Below are 23282 nucleotides of genomic sequence, written 5' to 3'. Positions count from 1 at the left end.
TGACGGAATTAAACTGCGCAATGTGATTGGTTAGGTGGGGGTGAACCAATCGGTGAGGCCTCCTTGCTGCAATGGGAACCTGGTCATCCTGAATAATGAGGTGAAACAAAACAAAATGCTACACCAACCCAAGGTCTACCAACACTGGGGTTCAACGCACTGAGGTTCAGGGTGTTCAACGCACCGCCGTTTCCATTCAAAGACACCTTTAGCGTTTTCAGAATGAGGCCTGAATCCCTGTGTGTGTGTGTGTGTGTGTGTGGGGTGTGTGTGTGTGAATATCCCCCCCCCCACACACCCTTTTGATAATCACTTAATGTTCAGTTCTGCCCGTGTGCGGCCAGCGAGGTGCATGGGCGGTCAGTTGAAGCGTTTCGGGCCCGAGGCCTCCACCGATACAGAGTGTTGATAGACGGGGGGAACAGAGAGAGGACCGCCTGACCTCTGGGGGGGGTCAGCGACGCGCGTAACGTGCATTTCCTGCCGAAAAGCAGTGGCACGCACGGTCGGTGTGCACGCAAGTGACACGCCTCAACAGATGAACTCCTTGGGGACACGTGTGCTTTTTCTCTCTCTCACACACACACACACACACACACAAGCACACACACACAGCAATACCACTTCATTATGTTTAGAAATACACAAATGCAGCAGAGACAGGGAATTAAAGCATTAGATGAAACAATAGTGTGGCTATATGGGTCAAAGGGATGGGCTAAGTGCCAGGATGTAGGGTGGACAAACAAACAAATCTATGTCACTGCCGCATCGTCAGCAGTACTCGGGAGGGAGGGAGGGGCCAGCGTAGCAGCGTCGGGGGGGGGGGGGGGGGGGGGTATAATCCCCTCTGCACGGACAGCACCGGACCGTTGAAAACCGAAAACAAAGGCCGCCTTTTCAGACCTTTGGAGAGAGGAAAGATCCACCCACTGATATCTCACCGGATCACTTTATTGAACATTTCAGGAAGTTGCCTGATGAAGACCTGAAGAAGACCTAAGGGACGTTTTTTCAATAGTGAAAGATCTACGCTGCGTTCCGAATCGCATACTACCCTACTATATAGTATGCCAAAACAGGATGTAGTATGTCCCAATACATAGTATGCCGCATGCAGTATGGCAAAAATACCAGGATGTCCCACTACATCCGGTCGTATTTTGCAGTATGCAAGGCAGCAGGCTTTTCTGGCTATTCTGACCCACAATCCTGTGCGCAGCAGAAATGTGCGTCACATGTGCGAGTCGCGACAGCTGTAGACGAATGTCGCGTTATGGACAGCAACGGATGTGGGACAATTTCAAGGTGCAATGTTATGACAAGGTAGTATGTCCCAATTGGATGCCTACTGCTTGCAAAGTACGTACTTTCTAAGGGCAGCTGTAGTAGGTACTGGTAGTAAGTAGTAGAAGTATGCGATTCGGAACGCAGCTCTCGTGTATCTCCAAACGTGTGTACGTCTCTCCAGCACCTGGTCTACTAAGGGTGGATGTGCGCACCTCTCTCTTCAGACCGGCCACCTCGGTCCACTGTGGTCCAGTCACTGCTGCTGGGATGAGTCTGTTACTGTAGGTCCACCGACTCAACTCTCACTGTATTTATACCTGTTACTGTAGGTCCACCCCACTCAACTCACACTGTATTTATACCTGTTACTGTAGTCTGTTACAGTAGTCTGTTACAGTAGTCTGTTACTGTAGCCTGTTACTGTAGTCTGTTACTGTAGTCTGTTACTGTAGTCTGTTACTGTAGGTCCACCCGACTCAACTCACTGTATTTATACAGCACATTTAAAAACCACTGTGGTCGACCAAAGTGCTGGGGGCTGTGTGTGTGTGTGTGTGTGTGTGTGTGTGTGTGTGTGTGTGCGTGTGTGTGTGTGTGTGTGTGTACGCGCGCATGTGTGTGCGTGTGTGTGTGTGTGCGTATATGTGTGCGTGTGTGTGTGTATATGTGTGCGTGTGTGCGTATATGTGTGCGTGTGTGTGTGTGTGTGTATATGTGTGTGTGTGTGTGTGTGTGTGTGTGTGTGTGTGTGTGTGTGTGTGTGTGTGCATGTGTGTGTGTGTATATGTGTGTGCGTGTGTGTGTGTATATGTGTGCGTGTGTGCGTGTGTGCGTGTGTGTGTGTGTGTGTCAGCTGACCTGTGAGGCTGTCGGGGCGGGACAGGACGCTCCTCTCGTAGAGGCCGTAGGGGTCGAGGCTGTAGGGGAGGGGCTGCGTCTGGCGAGGGAGGGTGGAGCCGTAGTGCTGGGGCACGGCCGTCATCCCGGAGCGCAGCGGCGACACGGTCAAGCTCCGCCCCTCCACCAGGGACAGGGTGGAACCCAGGCGCCCGCCGCCACCGCCGCCCACCGCCTGACCCTGAGGCGAGGCGCCGAGGGCGGAGCCTAGCCCGTTCCTCTGGGTGGGGGAGTAGAGCAGCGAGCCCGCCAGCTGGGCAGCGGCGGCGTTGGCGGCGGGGGGCGGGGACGAGGAGGAGGGGCAGGAGGGCGGCATGGTGGTCCCCGGGAAGACGCTGGCCAGCGGGCGGGGCTCGGCGAGCACGGGGGAGCCGTAGGCGCTGCCCTGGGAGGTGCGTAGGGAGGCCCTGGAGGGGGACACGGCGCCGGCCGGCGCCCCCGGGGATTGGCTACGGGACGACAGGGAGCCCATCCTCCGAAGCACCCGCCCGGACACAGCGCCCTGGGGGGGGGGGGGGCAGAGGAGGGGGGGGGGGTCACTGATGAAGGGGAAGAGCAGGAGAAAGGAGGAACTACGAAGAGCCGTTAAAAATAAGAACATCGGCACAGATAGTGAGCACAGAAATAGCATTTAAGCACTTTGCCACATTCTGGTAAATGTCCTTCAAACATTCTTCAAAACATGGCTGGAAGACAGAAAAAAACAACTTCTAGCCTTGCATACAATGGTGGGGGGGTTAGTGGTCCTACAGGGGGGGGGGTAGTGGTCCTACGGGGGGGTTAGTTGTCCTACAGGGGGGTTAGTTGTTCTACAGGGGGGTTAGTGGTCCTACGGGGGGGGGGGGGGGGGGGTAGTGGTCCTACAGGGGGGTTAGTGGTCCTACAGGGGGGGGTTAGTGGTCCTACAGGGGGGGGTTAGTGGTCCTACAGGGGGGGGTTAGTGGTCCTACAGGGGGGTTAGTGGTCCTACAGGGGGGGGTTAGTGGTCCTACAGGGGGGTTAGTGGTCCTACGGAGGGGGGGGGGGGGGTTAGTGGTCCTACAGGGGGGTTAGTGGTCCTACAGGGGGGTTAGTGGTCCTACAGGGGGGGGTTAGTGGTCCTACGGAGGGGGGGGGGGGGGTAGTGGTCCTACAGGGGGGTTAGTGGTCCTACGGAGGGGGGGGGGGGGGTTAGTGGTCCTACAGGGGGGTTAGTGGTCCTATGGGGGGGGGGTAGTGGTCCTACGGGGGGGGGGGTAGTGGTCCTACGGGGGGGGGGTAGTGGTCCTACGGGGGGGTTAGTGGTCCTATGGGGGGGGGGTAGTGGTCCTACGGGGGGGTAGTGGTCCTATGGGGGGGTTAGTGGTCCTACGGGAGGGGGTAGTGGTCCTACAGGGGGGTTAGTGGTCCTACAGGGGGGTTAGTGGTCCTACGGGGGGGTTAGTGGTCCTACAGGGGGGGTAGTTGTCCTACGGGGGGGGTTAGTGGTCCTATGGGGGGGGGGGTTAGTGGTCCTATGGGGGGGGGGGGTAGTGGTCCTACAGGGGGGGGTAGTGGTCCTACGGGGGGGTTAGTGGTCCTACGGGAGGGGGTAGTGGTCCTACAGGGGGGTTAGTGGTCCTACAGGAGGGGGTAGTGGTCCTACAGGGGGGTTAGTGGTCCTACGGGGGGGTTAGTGGTCCTACAGGGGGGGTAGTTGTCCTACGGGGGGGGTTAGTGGTCCTATGGGGGGGGGGGTTAGTGGTCCTACGGGGGGGTTAGTGGTCCTACAGGGGGGTAGTGGTCCTACGGGGGGGGTTAGTGGTCCTACGGGGGGGTTAGTGGTCCTACGGGGGGGTAGTGGTCCTACGGGGGGGGTTAGTGGTCCTACGGGGGGGTTAGTGGTCCTACAGGGGGGGTAGTTGTCCTACGGGGGGGGTTAGTGGTCCTACGGGGGGGTTAGTGGTCCTACAGGGGGGTAGTGGTCCTACGGGGGGGTTAGTGGTCCTACAGGGGGGTAGTGGTCCTACAGGGGGGTAGTGGTCCTACAGGGGGGGTTAGTGGTCCTACAGGGGGGTAGTGGTCCTACGGGGGGGTTAGTGGTCCTACAGGGGGGGTAGTGGTCCTACAGGGGGGTTAGTGGTCCTACAGGGGGGTTAGTGGTCCTACGGGGGGGTTAGTGGTCCTACAGGGGGGTTAGTGGTCCTATGGGGGGGTAGTGGTCCTACAGGGGGGTTAGTGGTCCTATGGGGGGGTAGTGGTCCTACAGGGGGGTTAGTGGTCCTATGGGGGGGGTAGTGGTCCTCGTTGGGGGGGACAGCAGACAGGGAGCGAGGGAGGGGCTTACCTGCGCGGACGCCTGGCCCTCGGCGCGGGGGCTCCGGGAGAGAGAGGAGGCCCGGGGGGCCGAGCGGCTGTAGTAGCTGCTGTCCTGGTAGCCGCTGTCCGAGTACGACGTCATCTGACCAGACGGAGCCCCAGACCCTGACAGAGGGGAGGAAGAGGAGGAGAGGAGGAGGAAGGGTGGGGGAGGCAGAGGAGGAAGATTAAAAAATGTGCAGCTCTTAATCGTGGTCTTGTCTATGTGTTACATCCATCCATCCATCCCATCTATCCATCCATCCATCCATCCATCCATCCATCCCTCCCTCCATGCATCCATCCATCCACTCCTCCAATCATCCATCCATCCATCCATCCCTCCATGCATCCATCCATCCATCCATTCATCTATCCATTAATTCATTCATCCATCCCTCCATCCATCTATCCATCTATCCATTCATTCACTCATTCATCCATCCATCCATCCATCCATCCATCCATCCATCCATCCATCCATTCATCCATCCCTCCATGCATCCATCCATCCACTCCTCCATCCATCCATCCATCCATCCATCCATCCATTCATCCATCCATTCATCCATCCCTCCATGCATCCATCCATCCACTCCTCCATCCATCCATCCATCCACTCCTCCATCCATCCATCCATCCATCCATCCATCCATCCATTCATCTATCCATTAATTCATTCATCCATCCGTCCCTCCGTCCATCTATTCATTCATCCATCCCTCCATCCATCAATCTATCCATTCATTCATTCATTCACTCATTCATCCTTCCATCCATCCATCCATCCATCCATAGCTTCAGCACAGTGTAGAGTTAGTAGGTCATCCTATTCTCATTCCAGGGAGGGTGGATGAGCGTACAGTATACAGTATGACAGTATACCCCAGGGAAAGTACGCATGAGGCTTAATCAGATGTTGCCTGCATAACGAATCGCAAAAAAATGGTGTGGCTATTTCTGTTTCAGCGTCTGTGGCTTACTTTGGGTCAGTCCTGTTGACCCAAATATCAAAGCATTGTTGCATTTTAAACATCACTTCTGCTCAAAGCTTAAGGAACAACCTCTCCCCTCTTATCTGTTCAGTCAGAGGTATTATCTTAATTCTAGTGGAAAACCATAGAGCAGGTTCCCGCTATGAACTTTGCTCATGCCTTTACAACTGATTTATTTTGGTGAATTGTCTAACTATTTAAAAAAGTGGAGCTTCTGTATGCATGTCTGTACATTGTATATTTCATACTTACATAAAACATCTTTGAGTCACTTTCTCAGACATCAAACTGTCTACAACTGTGTCGCGTTAATTTCACGGCTCCGAGAAACGAATCAAAGAAAAGTAACGTAGCGACGACGACGTACCCTCGCTGTCCTGCAGAGAAGCACGCTCTGGCTCCTGCAGGAAGTGACACGGGTCACCCCGGAAGTGGCGGGAGGGGGAGAGAGGCCCCGCCTCCATGCCCCCGGGCAGGGGCTCTCCGAGCGCAGAGGCGTCTAGCAGACAGAGGAAGAAAACAACAACTTGGCATCACTTCACCGCCGTGCTCCCGAGCCTCTGGCCCTGTTCCAACACTGTTAACTGCACCCTTCCTCCCTCCCTTCTGTGAGAAAAATCTCTGATATCTATCGGTATGGTTGGATTGCTGAAATCATGAACACTTCCACACAAGTTATCATTTATAAGGGAAAGTTGTACAATACTGAGGTACAGTAGATCAGCAGAGTTATAGAATTGCAGAAAAGGCCGAGTAGGCAGGAGAAGCTTGTTAGTGCAAAGATCAAAGTCTTCCTCTCTCTCTCTCTCTCTCTCTCTCTCCCTCTCTCCCACATTTCCTGTCTAAAATCTTCACCATCCTATCTAAAGCAGAAATGTCGTCAAAACCAAAAAAAGTTCTGGCACTGATTTGAATTTTCTGTCTTTTTGTACTTTTCACAAGTCTTAATATTTCACGTTGTGTTGTTTTTTTTCTGTTCAAATCTCTTCATATCACATCAGTAATGGCAGGCCTGTTTCCCTGGAGGCTGACAGGATACTGTACCTGCTGATCTCCAGTTAAATGACTTCTCCGATGAGCTGAAGGGAAGAGGAAGAGAAGAAGAGGATTAGGAACATCAGCACATTTCATTTCAAGCCGCTTACGCACGCCAGCCGTGGAACATCAGACACACCCCCAACGACTCCGTCTGTTTACCGTACGTCTGGACTGTTTCTTGACATCATGTCAACGATGCTACGTGCCTCCTTATGCCTCCCTGCTCTCTAGAACGAGTTGAGTGTATGACAGCTGTGCTAGTTATGCTTATTAGTTTAAATCCCACATTACATTACAGTCATTTAGCTGATGCTTGTATCTGAAGCCACTGACAAGTCAGTGTACTACTACTCACCAGAACTCACAAGTGCATCTCCTTTCTAGTGACTAAGAGTATAATCTAGTGCTAGTGTAGCAAGCTAAAAATATAATAGTCGCTTAAGAGGGAGGATCGTGGTAGTACTTCTTGAAGAGATGAGTTTTTAGCCTGCGATGAAAGATGGGCAGCGACTCTGCTGTCCTGGCATCAGTGGGCAGTTCGTTCCACCACTGCGGGGCCAGGACAGAGAAGAGCCGTGACCGTGTCGATCGACCGCAGGGGCCTCGGAGTGACGGGGCAACCAGTCGCCCTGCGGGTAGCAGAGCGTAGCGCTCGGGAGGGGGTGTAGGGTTTGACTAAGACCTGAAGATAGGAGGGAGCTGTTCCTTTCATTGCCCTGTAGGTTAGAGTTTTAAACTAGTTTTAGGATAGTGATTCAGTAAGGTAAGCCGGTATCTCTGGGGATTATGGAAGGTTGGGTACCTTTAAGAGTCTGGGAGTGGGAGTGACCTCTCACCTGCCGTGTCCCGGATAAAGGAAACGCCAGGTGAGCTAATCAGCGTCGACTGCCGTTCGCCTGTTGCCGACCGAGGCGGCTTACCTCGAGCGAGACCAAGGACCTTTTGACCTCTCAGGGAGCTCTGGACTGAGTGGATTCTGGATTCCTGGATTCCTTATTAGAGTTTTAAAGAGGTGATTTTAAACCCTGTGCAGGAGCTGCTGAGGAGAACGGTTCTGACCGGGAGGACGCTGACCAGATGGAGGAGTGGGTCTCCATGACTCAGCTAGGCTAACCTCCTTCTCAACTTCTCAGGGGTGCCGTGTGCGTTTTCTCATAATACCGTGACAGAGAGGATCCTGGGGGTCCCTTCCCAGATAGCAAGCGGATCTGGGCCATATACAGGCCAGATCTGGCCCTTGTGGCTTAGTTCCGGCCCATATATGGCCCAGAATCATTACACATCCTCTTGCTATCTGGGTTAGTTAGATCACACACCCTAGTCAACGTAGCCAGGCCTGTAGCAGGGAGGACGTTAGCCGGCGAGACTGTCCATCCCTAGCCTGGCCTCGCCATCCCGATCACGCCAGCTCACGTTCTGTTCTCTCCGCAGATCAGGGCTCAGTTTCCCAGAGGCATCGTAGCGCTACGTTCATCGTAAGCTATGGCGTTCATCATAGCGCTACGATGTCTCTGGGAAACTCAGCCCAGTCTGGTCATGAGAAGCGGCTGAACTCATTGGATAGGATATGACGACTAAACCCACGTTTCGTCACTCTGATTGGTTATACCTGTATCCAATGATGGTGTCCAGAGGCATTTTGGTCTGCGACCGTTGATAACGCACCTTGGAAATTGAAAATAATAAAACTCCTGACCCTTCACATTTTTGCTAATTGGGTCCGGCGAAGCCCGGCTACTCCAGCCCTTTCTGGCAGGAAGGTGTGTCATTGTAGAAGTAATCGACAGTCATTGTGTTCACCTGCTACTGTCTCCGACTGGCGATTCAGCTCCCAGCATGCACCTCTCCAGCTGGCTGGCCACAATCTGCCGTTCCTCCTCCAGTTCCCTGGTCAGCCGTTCGAACTGGAGCTCCTACGGCAACACACAAGGGTCAATACAGGATTCCCTTGTCTTTCTGTTTAACAGTTAAGTAAAGAGAAGGGCGAGAAAAGCACATAAGTCATCTGGCGTGGGAATTTCACACCCTGGTCTCACATACGCACAGATGATATACATTTTAATTTCACCCTTCTGCTTGTTGAAGACAACCAATTAAAAAATGTTGGTCCCTCAAATATCTGGACACAGGCTTGGGCATTGCTCACTGGCAAAGTGTACAATCAAGAAAACTGGTGATTGTCTCAAAGCTGAACACACGTACATATATGTAAGCAATATTACATACAAGATTCACTGTGATGAACAACAATATTCTTAACTATACCTTGCTTCTTGTGTCTTGCTAGCATGTTCATTGTAAAATATACAGTATATAGCACTTTTCATTGTAAAAACAATCTGAAAGGGCTGAAACAATCACAGTCATTAAGAAAACAGAGATACAAATTAATATGTAAAATATACTAGAATACACATTACATTTCTAAATCAGTAGGTCTTTAGACCAGTCTTAAAAGAACCCAGAGTCTGTGGTTCCCTCAGATCATCAGGGAGGACATTCCAAAGGTGACAGCTGAGCAAGAGGCCCGATCTCCCATAGAGCAGAGCTGAGTCCTGGAGGTATGAAGAAGCAGGGTCTCCATAGAGCAGAGCTTAGTCCTGGAGGTATGAAGAAGCAGGGTCTCCATAGAGCAGAGCTTAGTCCTGGAGGTCTGAAGACGCAGGGTCTCCATAGAGCAGACTGAGTCCTGGAGGTATGAAGAAGCAGGGTCTCCATAGAGCACAGCTTAGTCCTGGAGGTATGAAGAAGCAGGGTCTCCATAGAGCAGAGCTTAGTCCTGGAGGTATGAAGAAGCAGGGTCTCCATAGAGCAGAGCTTAGTCCTGGAGGTATGAAGAAGCAGGGTCTCCATAGAGCAGAGCTTAGTCCTGGAGGTATGAAGAAGCAGGGTCTCCATAGAGCAGAGCTTAGTCCTGGAGGTATGAAGAAGCAGGGTCTCCATAGAGCAGAGCTTAGTCCTGGAGGTCTGAAGAAGCAGGGTCTCCCATAGAGCAGAGCTTAGTCCTGGAGGTATGAAGAAGCAGGGTCTCCCATAGAGCAGAGCTGAGTCCTGGAGGTATGAAGAAGCATGGTCTCCATAGAGCAGAGCTTAGTCCTGGAGGTATGAAGAAGCAGGGTCTCCCATAGAGCAGAGCTTAGTCCTGGAGGTATGAAGAAGCAGGGTCTCCCATAGAGCAGAGCTTAGTCCTGGAGGTATGAAGAAGCAGGGTCTCCATAGAGCAGAGCTTAGTCCTGGAGGTATGAAGAAGCAGGGTCTCCATAGAGCAGAGCTTAGTCCTGGAGGTATGAAGAAGCAGGCTGTTTCCAGATCAAAGATTGCAGGAGGGGTTTAGTGGAGTGAGGAGTTCTTTAAGGTAGGGAAGTACCTTACCATGGGTGCGTTTGAGCATCAGGAGAAGGGTTTTGAATTCAATCCTATAGGAGACAGGGAGTCGGTGCAAAGACGCCAGGATTATGGTGATTATGGTGATTATGGTGATTATGGGGATATTTCTGCTCTCATCAGGACTGGCAGCACTGGTCTGGACAGAACTGATACATACATATATCCTGTACATAATAATATTATATTCATATTATGAGAAATAAACCTTGTTAGGTGAATTAAGGGAAACATAATGGAACAGCCTTCACAAAGATATACATACTGAAAGATGTCAGAAAACAGAACCCTCTTTTGGCCACAGCATCAATAGGAAATTGTAGGAATCCATAGAAAATCCTCAGGAATTTGTCAGTCAAATTTTACACAGTTACAAAAGCGAGGATATCTTCTCAATCAGGTCATGTAGGTTGTTTTCTTGGGGCAAAAGCAAAAGGACACGGGAACAGATAAGGAAGGGCTACTGTACATCTAGATCATGTCAACAAGAGTGTGAAACGGGTATAAAGATGGCCGACCAGTCTGAAGCCAGACTCATTCCAATGAGGGTACCTCACCTGAGGGCAAACGAAGTGCGGTGTCAGAAGCCGTCTTAAACCAAACGCCCATCTGCACTGGGCCATGCCAGTCTAATGCCAGTCTAATGCCAAGCAGTGCCAGCTACGTGCTGTACCAGCTGGGTACTAGCGCCAGAGAAGCCAGGGCTCATTGTCTGTTGTTAGAAAGTGTGAGAGACACGGACCCAAGAAACACCAAGGCTTTCTCTGCAGACCAATCAATCTCATACTCAGTCCCCAATGATACAGCCTAGCGATCACAAGGCTGATAAACGCAGTAGAATAACTGTAGTATGGATCATGTACCATTTATATTACATTTGTCTCTTGTAATTCACTTTGGATAAAAGTGTCTGCTAGATTATTGAAATGTATTGTAAAAAGTATTTGTAAAGTCTTTATCCATACTACTGGACTACTATTAAGTGCCAGTTCATTTTTTATTTGAAGTGCGCCCATTGAAATCATGGAAAATGGACTGCACTTATATAGCACTTTTGTCCACAGCGCTTAACAATGGCCTCTCATTCATCCATTCACACACACACACACACACACACACACACACACACACACACCATGCCGGGTGCCAGCCTGCTCATTGGGAGCAATTTGGGGTTCGATCAGCGTCTTGCTTAAGGACGGCATGTGGAAAGGAGGAGCCGGGATTCGAACCAACGACCCTGCGGTCACTGGACGCTCTACCTCCTGATCCCCGGCCGTCCCCGATTAATTCAATCAAAGACTGAAAGCTTTGCTGGTCACCCCTCAGCGTTAGAGTCCCCCAGCTGCACCACACGTATGAGCACATACACACTGCAGGCTACAGCACAGACCTGCTCAGGCTCACATATGTACAGTAGATCATATCTTTGATCTCTTTTTACAGCGCCCAGCCAGCAACATGTACATGTACAGTACTTGTCATAAAAGCCATGTCTGCTTGCTACTCCTCCACCAACAAACATGGGAAAACATATGAACCACGCATACATGAACACACGTCAACAACTGCTACTGTTAACACACAAGGAAGGGAACTGGCCGGGCTCACCCCTCTGACGTCTGATAGGCTGATCCCTCCAACTCCTCAACCAATCATATTCTAGAAACCCAGTGGGCAGAGACACAAGGGCAAATGTCCTCCATCTTGAGGAAAGACTGATTTCTGCTTTACTGTACCCTGCTGATGAAGCGGTAACGCTGGTGGACACCTATGTAGGCTACCGTTTGCTTCTGCGACATGGATTTAGAATCCCAACCCACCGGTGTGTCGGTAGACTCTAATCCTCCCCTACGCTACACTCCCCTCGACTTGCATGATTCTCCCCTACCCTCCACCTGCATGATCCTCCCCTACCCTACGCTCCCCTCCACCTGCATGATCCTCCCCTACCCTCCACTCCCCTCATCCTCCCCTACCCTACACTCCCCTCCACTTGCATGAGGTCTTCACAGACAGGCCCAGTAAAAGTGGGATCTGACTCAAACCGGCCACAGATTTCAGCCTCCAAACTGTTTTATGCATTGCCCTGACGAAGGCCTCTTGGCCGAAACATGTAAGCATTTTTATGTTCATCATAAACTAGCCCAAGAATAAAGGCTTTTGAATTTTGTACCAGAAGAGCTGCCTTAGTTTTTTATTTCCCATGTTATTATAACTCCCTGCTAAAGAGCACCTTCTTGGTTCACCTGCCTCAACACACTTGAGAACTCTGTCTGACGTTTTGTCTGTTTTATGCATTATTGTAAAGCAAATGTCGCTCATGAAATTCAGATCAATAGATACAGTATGTCAATCAACCAATCAAAGCTTTGTCCCACGCAGGAACTTCTATTCCAGTACGCATGCGGTGACAGTGTCACTGTAGTTGATAGGAGGGGACAGTGCGTTACACAAGCGTTGCTCCTTCAATGCTGAGTTACGGTTCGCAGAGGAGCCGAGCGCCAAAGCAACTGACCGCCTGTGATCCTGCTCGATTGATCCTCCAGGCTTCGAATGAATGTCATATTTGTGAAGATTTTGAAGGGGCGGGGGTGGGAGTGGGGGTGGGGGTGGGGGTGGGGGTTCTGTACCTGTTCTTTGACGGAGGCCAGTAGATTGGTGGTCGTAGTGGTGGTGGTGGTGGAGTCCGGCTGAAGGCTCTGACCGCTGGGTCCCTCTCTGGTCGGTAACGGCCCATCCCTCTCTCCATCCCCCGCCTCCATCTCTGTCCGCGGCTGTGAGGCTGCTTAACCCCCTAACCCCTGCAAAACACATGCATCCAACAGACTGGTCACTCCACCAGATGACTAGGAACTGCATGAGAAGCCTTTTCGTCATGTGCAGACAAATAAACCATAACGAGGGGCATGCGAACGGCTGTGTCAATCATTAACTCAGTGAAGATGAGACCAAGACCCTCTTAATGGGGTTACACTTGTGCTGTGCTATCAGCAAATCATACCATACCATGCTGTATCATTGCATATATAGCATACTTATTCCACGATGGTATATACATTCTTTGCGTATGAAAAATCTGTCTCACCGTGCAAATTTGGCGAACAACATATTTCTAATGCTGAGAGAGGTTTCAAATGCTGAGAGAGGAGCAACATGCGACAGTTATCAGCGAACATTTCTATTCTGCAACAGCTGCATATATGCTACAAGGAACGAGCGAGATTAATTCCTTACCAGCCAGTCCAGATGTTGAATTGACCTATTTGGTCAGTAAGAGTCCATCACGATCAATTCGGGTGAACAGCTACATTTTACAGACGATGCTGTTTTGACGATACAGAACATGCATGCTAAATATTTCACAGATCAGGCTACATTGCTACTCGCCGGGGATTTTTTTAATTTATTATGACCATCGAATCCGAGATTATCAATCTGATCCCCTCCTCCTCCCACAGCGCGTAAGAGTGGGACGTGACGTCACCATGCGGTTTGGATGGGGTTTGGAGACAGACAGGTTTGGAGACAGACAGGTTTGTATGGGGTTTGGAGACAGACAGGTTTGTATGGGGTTTGGAGACAGACAGGTTTGTATGGGGTTTGGAGACAGACGCCCATGGGAGCTGGATTTAGGACTATTACGCATTATCAAATATATTTAATGACGACTGGTATTTTCTTTATTATTCACAATGCAAACATCGAGACATTCTTGTTCTGAAACAAAATATGTGCTGCCTGCGCTGTCGTTTTATTTTAGAACAATATTGTTTCTAGAGGCTTGATTTTTTTTTTTCATCAATAAAGACATGTAAATGCGTTTGACTTGTCATGAGAAATCATGCTTACAGTAACTCAAACAAACGTGTATTACATGAGAGCTAATGTGCAATTACTGTGTCCAAAAAGTTTAAAAGAAACTGCGGTTTTGCCATAGCCTATCAGGATGACGTTGAGAGAAAGATACCTTCTTCCTGTCTACTGTTCTTTTTTACAGTCTCCTTTTTATATCTAGCCTACTCTTTGTTGACAAATTGAATCCACAGATGGAGACAGGGGGTAACGGGTTTTACCTGAACCAGGACTGAAGTCTCTTGCTTGTGTCCCTCAGCCTCTCTCTACACTGACCTCCCTCTCTTCCTGCTTCTTCATCTCTTCAAAGCTCTCCTCCTCTTCCTCCTCATCCAGTACCAACCACAATTCCACCTTCTGCTCACCCCCTTCCTTCATCCCTCTGTTCCTCATCCAGCTCCTACTCCTTCACCCATATCCTTCATACCCCCCCTCGTCCACCTCCTCCTGTGTGAAGGAGACACCCACCACTGACTGACCTGACCTGAGGTTGGTGGAGAAGTAGTGGAAAGGTGTGTAGTCTATGGTTGACGACGACAGCCTGGCTGCACTCACACAATATGTGTCTTGGTCTCAGAGTAAGTAGCTTTGAGAACCAGTGGTTCTGGAGCCTAGTGACCCCTAGGGCAGGAGCCCATCTCCTGGTTCCTTAGCGGGAGGCAGCTTGATGTACAAGTAGGCCACACCCCCTGGACATGATGCTAGTATGTCACAGGGACTCACCCCCAATCCACCCCTTGATGCTGAGTGCCTTGCAGGGAGGCATTGGGCACCGTTTTTAATAGTCTTTGGTATGACTTGTCCGGGGATCGAACCCCCAACCTCCTCCCAATCCAAGGTCTCCGAGACCAAGTTGGAACGCAGGTGGGTAAACCAGCACGTAGAGAGAGGTGTAAACCAGCATGTAGAGAGAGGTGTAAACCAGCATGTAGAGAGAGGTGTAAACCAGCATGTAGAGAGAGGTGTAAACCAGCTACGCTCACATCTTGCTGGTTTGTCCGTTTACCAAGCTACCTACCAAAGTATGTTGAGTTTGTTTTGAGTGAACATGGGGAATAACATTTGATTGTGATGGAATTACTGCATCTCAATCCTCACTATGTATTAATTACTGCATCTTGATTGTGATTGTATTACTGCATCTCAATCCTATGGTTGTTTTTCATCTGTGAGGTTTTCGTGAGATGGTGGCAGGAGAAGACAAATCAGCAGAAGCTAAGATGTGCTACCTCCACTGTAGAGTTATGTTGGCCACAATAAGACAGTGGCTATTTGTCTTGTATCCTTACAAATAAAGTTTTATATACACTGAAAATATGTCATAATATATTGTCAATAAATGAAGTGAAAATGTGTTTTTAGGTGGTACCTGAGATAATGGGAGTATACAATCAAAAAGCACAACTTGTACATGCACATGCCAATTTATTCAAATGACATTTCACATTAGAGCTTGAGTGCACTCCGCTTGAGAAAAACCGAGGAATGTTACGTTAAGTGTGTAGTGGAAATCACGCAGTAGAAAACCTGTGAGGATCATGGCTTTCTTGTGACAGCTATCCCCATATAACCCTCTCCCCTTCATCATCTCCTAACGTGTCTGTGAACCGGGGAGTGCAGGAAACCAAACCGTGAGTCGCTGCGGAATTAACGAGGGAATGTGGCATCGGGAGGCCGTTTCCAAGCAACACTTGACAGTAAGCTGCTCTCTACGTGAGAGCTTACTTCAAAGCAAATAATATCAGGTCGTGAAGACGTCCCCCGTTCTCTGCGTTGCGCGTGGGAGTGACACAGCGTATGGAACATCACATCAAAAGCTAGTCAATGGCCGCTAAAGCCTGGGTCGGGGCTGGGGAGATGATGGTGGTGATCTGGTTCATTGGCATTCCTGAGGTCTGCTCCCGACCTCCTTTCTCTGCCTCCCAAAACCATCACATTTTCACTCCCTCTGGTCGAGTTCTCAGTCTCTGATCATATTCGACCCGAGAGGCGAACGGACAATGTGCCACGTACATCCCTGCTGTGGTACTGCCTCAGGCCAAGGTCACAATCTATGTTTACAGCACCATAAGAGAAAAAACAACACCACTAACACTATCGCGCGTACAGTACATTTCATACAATTCATCATCCCGATCAAGAACAACAATATGAACATGGCAGGCATCGGTCGATGTACTGGCATATCGAGAAACACGTGGTGTCAAAAAACGGAAATAAATAGAATAAGTACCGCTGCGTAGTAAGTACAAAACCAAACAGTTGGGAAGGGGGGCGTAGTGACGGGCGGCGATTAAGGGGCGGAAACATCGATGTCCGCCCCCCGAGTGGGCGCCGCTCGACCGCCTCGACCCCCGCTACTCCAGGTCGTCCTCGTCCTCGGGCGCGATGGTGCTCGTCTGTTCCGAGGTCACGCCTGGAACGGAAAGAGATTGGGAATGGTTTTCGGGCTGGACGCAGATCATTTCTCCCTGCTTGCTTTGTACAGCCTAGAGGTCAAGAGGTCATACACCCTCCCCGACTACCCAGCATGCCCTCCTCACACACCCCTACCCATCTGTATTGTTGCCTGAAGGGAGCCAGACTATCATACTAGGGGCTTTTGAACACGATCTGGAAATCAAAAATCTATTAGACCTGCAGAGACGCCACCAATTCTCTCAAAGACACAGTGACCTGGGGAGGAAGGAAGCTAAACACAGTGACCTCGGGAGTAAGGAAGCTATAAACACAGTGACCTCGGGAGTAAGGAAGCTATAAACACAGTGACCTCGGGAGTGAGGAAGCTAAACAGTGACCTCGGGAGTAAGGAAGTTAAACACAGTGACCTGGGGAGTAAGGAAGCTAAACACAGTGACCTCGGGAGTAAGGAAGCTATAAACACAGTGACCTGGGGAGTAAGGAAGCTATAAACACAGTGACCTGGGGAGTAAGGAAGCTATAAACACAGTGACCTCGGGAGTAAGGAAGCTATAAACACAGTGACCTCGGGAGTGAGGAAGCTAAACAGTGACCTCGGGAGTAAGGAAGCTATAAACACAGTGACCTGGGGAGTAAGGAAGCTAAACACAGTGACCTGGGGAGTAAGGAAGCTAAACACAGTGACCTCGGGAGTAAGGAAGCTAAACAGTGACCTCAGGAGTAAGGAAGCTATAAACACAGTGACCTCGGGAGTAAGGAAGCTATAAACACAGTGACCTCGGGAGTAAGGAAGCTAAACACAGTGACCTCGGGAGTAAGGAAGCTATAAACACAGTGACCTGGGGAGTAAGGAAGCTATAAACACAGTGACCTCGGGAGTGAGGAAGCTAAACACAGTGACCTGGGGAGTAAGGAAGCTATAAACACAGTGACCTCGGGAGTAAGGAAGCTATAAACACAGTGACCTCGGGAGTAAGGAAGCTATAAACACAGTGACCTGGGGAGTTAGGAAGCTATAAACACAGTGACCTCGGGAGTAAGGAAGCTTGTTTTAAGGAGCAAGAACGCCGCGGTTCTTCGCTTATCGTACTTGAGGCGTCGTCGTCGTTGGGGGACTTCTTCTCGTCCTCCACGTAGCCGAAGCTCAGCAGCTTGGACATGCTCACGGGGGCCGCCTTCTTGTCGTAGGAGCTGAGGAGAACACACCGGGAGAAAAACCCGTGTTATATTTACACCGTTATAGATCCCACGTCCTGTGGCGCGTTTTACCTTTCAGTAGCCATGTTTCCATCCACTTGTCAATCGAATTGTGTGAGGATCGCTAAAAATATGAATGCGAATAAAGCCGGTGAACGTGCGTTTCAATCTAGAGCTTTAAATCGGATAAAGCATTTATCACATAAGACTTTTATCGAACAAGAGAAAATCCGATGAGATCGACAGTACAAACTTTTTGTCGATTTTCATGATTTTTAATCTAATTTTACTGTTTCCATAAGGCATTTTTAATTCGATATAACTTAATTCTCATAAAAGGTGTTGATGGAAACATGGCTGATGTCACCGAGCTGGGGAGCCGGGGAACAGGCTACTCACGTTCTCTTGTATTTGTTGGCCTGGGTTAGAGACAGACTCTCCAGCTGGTTGGCAGCGTTGTCCACCTGCATGTCAAAACATTAGTTAGCAACACTGGGACATGGGACACGGAGCACAGCTTTTCACAAGGCTTCCACGCAACGTTCAGGTCAACGGAAAGAACGCAGACGGCTTTCACACACGTTAAAAACAAGTTAAAACACGTTAAACAATAATGGAATGGAGGGACAATGTAATGCGTCAAGAGTGATAAAATGACCTCAGCAAATTCTCTCTGGAGACCTTGATGTATCAGATGAGCAGACATTAGTCATGCCAAAACACAAGGGTTATGGAACGCAGCTGCTGCGGTGAGACTGGCACAGTTCCAACCTGTAACGGTATCATATCAAGACCAATCTCACAACGGACAGGAAATCCCTCACGCCAAAGAAAGGAAGTAAAAATGAGGTTTTCAGACCTCCGAAGGGCTCAGATGAGATGAGTCCATGTCCAGAGTCATCCGTTATGTTGATACAGCAACACGCCCAGATGCAGCGGAGAAGCACGGTATCACTTCTACCTGGTGCTTCTTTTATCTGACCATTTCACCCCCAATCCAAGCGACATTAGAAGAACTGTGTGTTAATTAGCTATTTGGGGGCAGTAGGGCAGCAAGACTATGTCAAAAGTGAATAATTGCAATTATTTGCCTGATATTGTAATTGTGATTAAGTGCGATTAATATTTCCCATTTTAAATGAATAAAAAATTGTAGTGCCACCTTCATATATAAGAAAATAACAATAATCTGAGAAATGTATGCTGTCTACCTGCTGCCTGTCTACCTGCTACCTGTCTACCTGCTACCTGTCTACCTGCCACATGTCTACCTGCCATCTGTCTACCTGCTACCTGTCTACCTGCTACCTGTCTACCTGCTACCTGCCATCTGTCTACCTGTCTACCTGCTACCTGCCATCTGTCTACCTGTCTACCTGCTACCTGTCTACCTGCCATCTGTCTACCTGCCATCTGTCTACCTGCTACCTGTCTACCTGCCATCTGTCTACCTGCTACCTGTCTACCTGCTACCTGTCTACCTGTCTACCTGCTATCTGTCTACCTGCCATCTGTCTACCTGCCATCTGTCTACCTGCTATCTGTCTACCTGTTATCTGTCTACCTGCCATCTGTCTACCTGCCATCTGTCTACCTGCCATCTGTCTACCTGCCATCTGTCTACCTGCCATCTGTCTACCTGCTATCTGTCTACCTGTCTACCTGCTATCTGTCTACCTGCTATCTGTCTACCTGCCATCTGTCTACCTGCCATCTGTCTACCTGCCATCTGTCTATCTGTCTACCTGCCATCTGTCTACCTGCCATCTGTCTACCTGCCATCTGTCTATCTGTCTACCTGCCATCTGTCTACCTGCTACCTGTCTACCTGTCATCTGTCTACCTGTCTATCAGTGAAATTGCTCTCAGCGCACTCAGCAGGAACGCGTGACTCATCAAGACAACATAAACGCCCATGATTCACTCACCTGCCCCCAGCACACTAACCCCCAGCACACTAACCCTAACCCTGCCCCCAGCACACTAACCCTAACCCCCAGCACACTAACCCTGCCCCCAGCACACTAACCCTGCCCCCAGCACACTAACCCTAACCCCCAGCACACTAACCCTGCCCCCAGCACACTAACCCTAACCCCCAGCACACTAACCCTAACCCCCAGCACACTAACCCTAACCCCCAGCACACTAACCCTAACCCTGCCCCCAGCACACTAACCCTAACCCCCAGCACACTAACCCTAACCCCCAGCACACTAACCCTAACCCCCAGCACACTAACCCTAACCCCCAGCACACTAACCCTAACCCCCAGCACACTAACCCTAACCCCCAGCACACTAACCCTAACCCTGCCCCCAGCACACTAACCCTGCCCCCAGCACACTCACCTGCCCCCAGCACACTAACCCTAACACACTAACCCTAACACACTAACCCTGCCCCCAGCACACTCACCTGCCCCCAGCACACTAACCCTAACACACTAACCCTAACACACTAACCCTAACACACTAACCCTAACCCTTTTGGCACAGTAAGTACAGTGCCAACATTCCGAAAGTGAAGTGTATTTTCCCTGTATTACTAGAAAGCCTAGTTTCAGCTTTCAGGAAGTATTGGATTTTTTTATTATTTTTTTAAGATAATTTTTAACGATTTTTTAAACATTGTAAAAAATGTTTACTGGCAAGATGGTCGTATCCAAAGGGTTAACTGTATTCATTGCAGCCTTTTGCGATTAGTTAATTGCAGAGGTCATAATTGCAAGTACGATTAATGCATGATTAATTGTGCAGCCCTAGGGGACGAGCAGTTCAATCCACGGCTAAGTGCAGTAAAGCAACATGCCAAGTACTATTAAAGCAGGTCGCTGTCTGTTCTGGGATCTGGATCAACTGAAGTGATGGACTGATGAACAAAAAGGAGGAGGGGATGATGAACGATAATGAATAATGAAAGACAAAATGTCACTTGTGGAGGGGTGGGTTGGGGGGATTTCTCTTTAGGTCCATTCACCTTCTCTTTACCAGGGGCAAAGCTATCAGTCTCCCTGTCCCAGGTTGAACAGTTATCAGTCCCAAAGGGGGCAGCCAAAGGATAGGCCCCCTTAGACTGGCTTTGGGCGTTTCCTTCGGGGCTCATGATATCGGGGGATGTTGCTTTACTTCCTCTGAAAGCACAAAACCATGAGAACACACCTTCCTCTTGACAGACCGAGTTTCCGTGCCTAGGACATCATGCACATGCCTCAGCCTCCCAACGCTGTACTCTCCAGATGCCATTAGAATCGGCTCTACTTTGCCTTACACTCCAGCCCATGCGCGCACCGAAGCACGGCTTGCGTGGAAGTATCAGCGTGCCGTGCAGTGGTGGTACCTGCTGTATGAGATGCACGACGCAGGACTCGAGTCGGAAAACCTTACCTCTTCGACCCCTGTGATCCCGGGGCACCAGAGAACCAATCGGGCGCCGTGTACGGCTTCTGGGGCTTCTCCTGCACATCATCCACGTCCTCGTGGCACAATAACCCTGTGGGGAGGAAGACATTTCCAAAGAATAAGAACCAGATATCTCTGCAATGAAGTGGTATTCTCTCCATTAAAACCCCTCATCCCCTAGGAAGAGTAACCAATGGATAAAGCTCTTACGGGACAAAGAACACACTATAGAATCACGAAATCACGTACTTGCAATTCATGATGATTTATGAACGGTTTGTGTCGTGTCAGCAGTGGCCAAATCGTAAAAAAAGACATAGTTAACATTACCCTTCTGTCCTCCTTGCTTGGCCAGTTTGACGTAGTCAGAATCGGTGTCGAATATCCCGACCCGACGCCCGCTGGTCCTGGCCTCCGGGGCGGTCTCACTGGCGCTCTGGGACAGGCCCGGGATCTGGGAGGTCGGGCCCACGGCCCCATTGGAAGCAAGACCCGGCTTGATACCTTGAGAGGAAACGGATCATCTTTGAACCACATCATTTTTTTCCCATGCACGCCATTGATACGCGGGCAAATAGTCACATAGAGAAACATTCTGCTGATGTTGGGTTGTCGTCTTTGGTCGTCGTTGTTTTCATGCTGCTTTGCATTCACATTAATGTTACAGTTATGTACGGAAGAGCATTAGGGCCAACAGCAGAGGTTTTTTTTTTAAGCTTCTGAGTTTAAAGTCAGAAATTCTGACTTTTCTTTCTCAGAAGTTATTTCTGACTTTTTTCTCAGAAATTCTGACTTTAAACTCAGGAGCTTAAAAAAATAATAAACTCAGTTGTTGGCCCTAATGCTCTTCCGTAGTTATGCCCGCACACACATAACAGAGGAGAGTAAAGTAGGTAGATAGCTCAGATTCCCGAGGCCCAACGTTACTCTATGTAAGCTTCTTGTGTTAGTTAACTAAGTTAGACAGCACACGTCTGGTTATCTCTCAGTCTCAGCTCACCGCCTGGTTTGGTCCTGCGGTGGTTGGGAGCAGCACTCATCTCAACTGAGGATGAACAGAAGATGCTGAGGACACAAGGACACGTTAGTCTAGAATAATCTGGATGAACAGAAGATGCTGAGGACACAAGGAGGAGAGTTAGTCACGTGATCTGGATGAACAGTCAGATTGAACAGTCAGATTGAACAGTCAGATTGAACAGTCAGATTGAACAGTCAGATGGTCTATAGATATAACTGTTAATGTAACTGGATCAATGAACAGTAACTAGACAGCTAGCGACCAAGCAAGCTAGTTGAAGGCAGATCTGGCAGAACAAAGCTGTTATGAGCCAGCCTGCCCGGTTAGCACACAATAGCACCAGTGGGCTGAAGATGCTAACGCTGCTAACATGCTAACATTAGCTCTACATCCGGGAGCTTAGCTACGGTCACATCACGGCAGGTCTGCCATATGACTACGCTAACTCATGAGGTTATGGTGGTTATATCATCTTCATGTTCAGGGACATAGTGCACATTAAGCCTTCATCTTACTCGGTTCAGAAGCTGGGCGGCTGGGTGGTGCTCTGGTCCTCTTCTTCTCTCTTTCCTCTTCTTCTTTGCTGAATTGTAATGAGGCTCACAGTCGATTTCCTGCAAAACGGTGTTTGTACTTCCGGCCCGTTCTACAGGATCCACTGACTCTCAGCGATTTGGCAACACCTAGCGGCCATGATTATATTACAGTTAACAGACAGACTGCATCTCTGTTGAAGTGCTATTGAGTCATTCCTCACTGGTTCTTCCCCCGGTGCTCTAGTGCCATGGTGAAACCCCTTGGTTTTTATACAGCTAAATCATTTAATGTTTTTGGTGGCATACAGGGAGTTGAGTGATTCTGTTTGTTTGTTTGTTTGTTTGTTTGTTTGTTTGTTAGTAAGCAGGAGTAACCTATGCAAAAACAACCAGAACAATTTTCATGAAACTCGGTGGAGGGGTGAAGCATGGGCCAAGGAAGAACCTATTACATTCTGGATTTAATTTAATTTAATTCAATTTTGGATTTAATTTAATTTAATTCCGGATCCAAATTACAGGGCGGATCCACGAATTAAAACAAAACTTTGAGCACTAAAGACACAGGATTTGGTCTGGAGTGTGTTTTTTTTGTATTACTGTACTGCTGTGCAATTCTTGTACAGGCGTTGTTGTGGTAGGGTATTTATTTTATACATGCACTTTTATTGTTTTGTGATTTTGTGATACTTTTAGTGGACTTTGTTCTTATGTGAAGCACTCTGTGCATTCATGCTGGGAGGGGTGCTTTACAAATAACGTTTTACTTACGTAATTACTTACTTACAACAGCCTTATTCACACACATTCACACACATTCACATTCATTCATTCACACACCAATGGCGGCAGTTGCCGTGCAAGGTGCTAGCCTGCTCATTGGGAGAGTTCAGTTTCTTGCCCAAGGACACTTCGACATGTTGTCAGCAGG

At 49.4% G+C, this 23282-nt stretch overlaps 3 protein-coding genes across 3 annotated transcripts in view; all 3 read right to left on the bottom strand.

Moving 5' to 3' along the window:
* The window catches only part of LOC311316578 (plakophilin-4-like), a gene marked incomplete at its 3' end in the record, with an annotated part of 19772 nt that extends 17098 nt beyond the window's left edge, over nucleotides 1-2674 (bottom strand). Inside the window, exon 1 of the mRNA XM_084447461.1 lies at nucleotides 2149-2674. Coding sequence (XP_084303587.1) covers nucleotides 2149-2659 — 511 coding nt within the window. The 5' untranslated portion in view covers nucleotides 2660-2674. The remainder of the gene's footprint in view (nucleotides 1-2148) is intronic.
* A 653-nt stretch (nucleotides 2675-3327) lies between these two features.
* On the bottom strand, nucleotides 3328-12685 carry LOC311315853 (plakophilin-4-like; the record flags this gene model as incomplete). Its single annotated transcript, XM_084446552.1, has 6 exons — nucleotides 3328-3336; nucleotides 4493-4629; nucleotides 5866-5997; nucleotides 6543-6577; nucleotides 8337-8449; nucleotides 12554-12685. The coding sequence occupies 6 exons, from the start codon at nucleotides 12683-12685 to the stop codon at nucleotides 3328-3330; spliced, it is 558 nt and encodes a 185-aa protein (XP_084302678.1).
* Nucleotides 12686-15346: 2661 nt separating this feature from the next.
* Nucleotides 15347-22386, bottom strand: cUnh7orf57 (chromosome Un C7orf57 homolog). Its single transcript, XM_084447379.1, is given in 8 exon segments — nucleotides 15347-16191; nucleotides 17287-17387; nucleotides 17793-17837; nucleotides 17840-17857; nucleotides 20780-20885; nucleotides 21125-21298; nucleotides 21795-21859; nucleotides 22331-22386. Coding segments are annotated over 7 exon segments (543 nt in total). The 5' UTR covers nucleotides 21835-21859; nucleotides 22331-22386; the 3' UTR covers nucleotides 15347-16132.
* Between the last annotated feature and the right edge of the window lie 896 nt (nucleotides 22387-23282).

Source organism: Borostomias antarcticus (assembly GCF_949987555.1).
Source record: "Borostomias antarcticus genome assembly, chromosome: 12".
Taxonomy (NCBI): Eukaryota; Metazoa; Chordata; class Actinopteri; order Stomiiformes; family Stomiidae; genus Borostomias; species Borostomias antarcticus.
The sequence above is the reverse complement of the archived record's forward strand: the minus strand, read 5'-3'. Positions and strand labels throughout refer to the sequence as shown.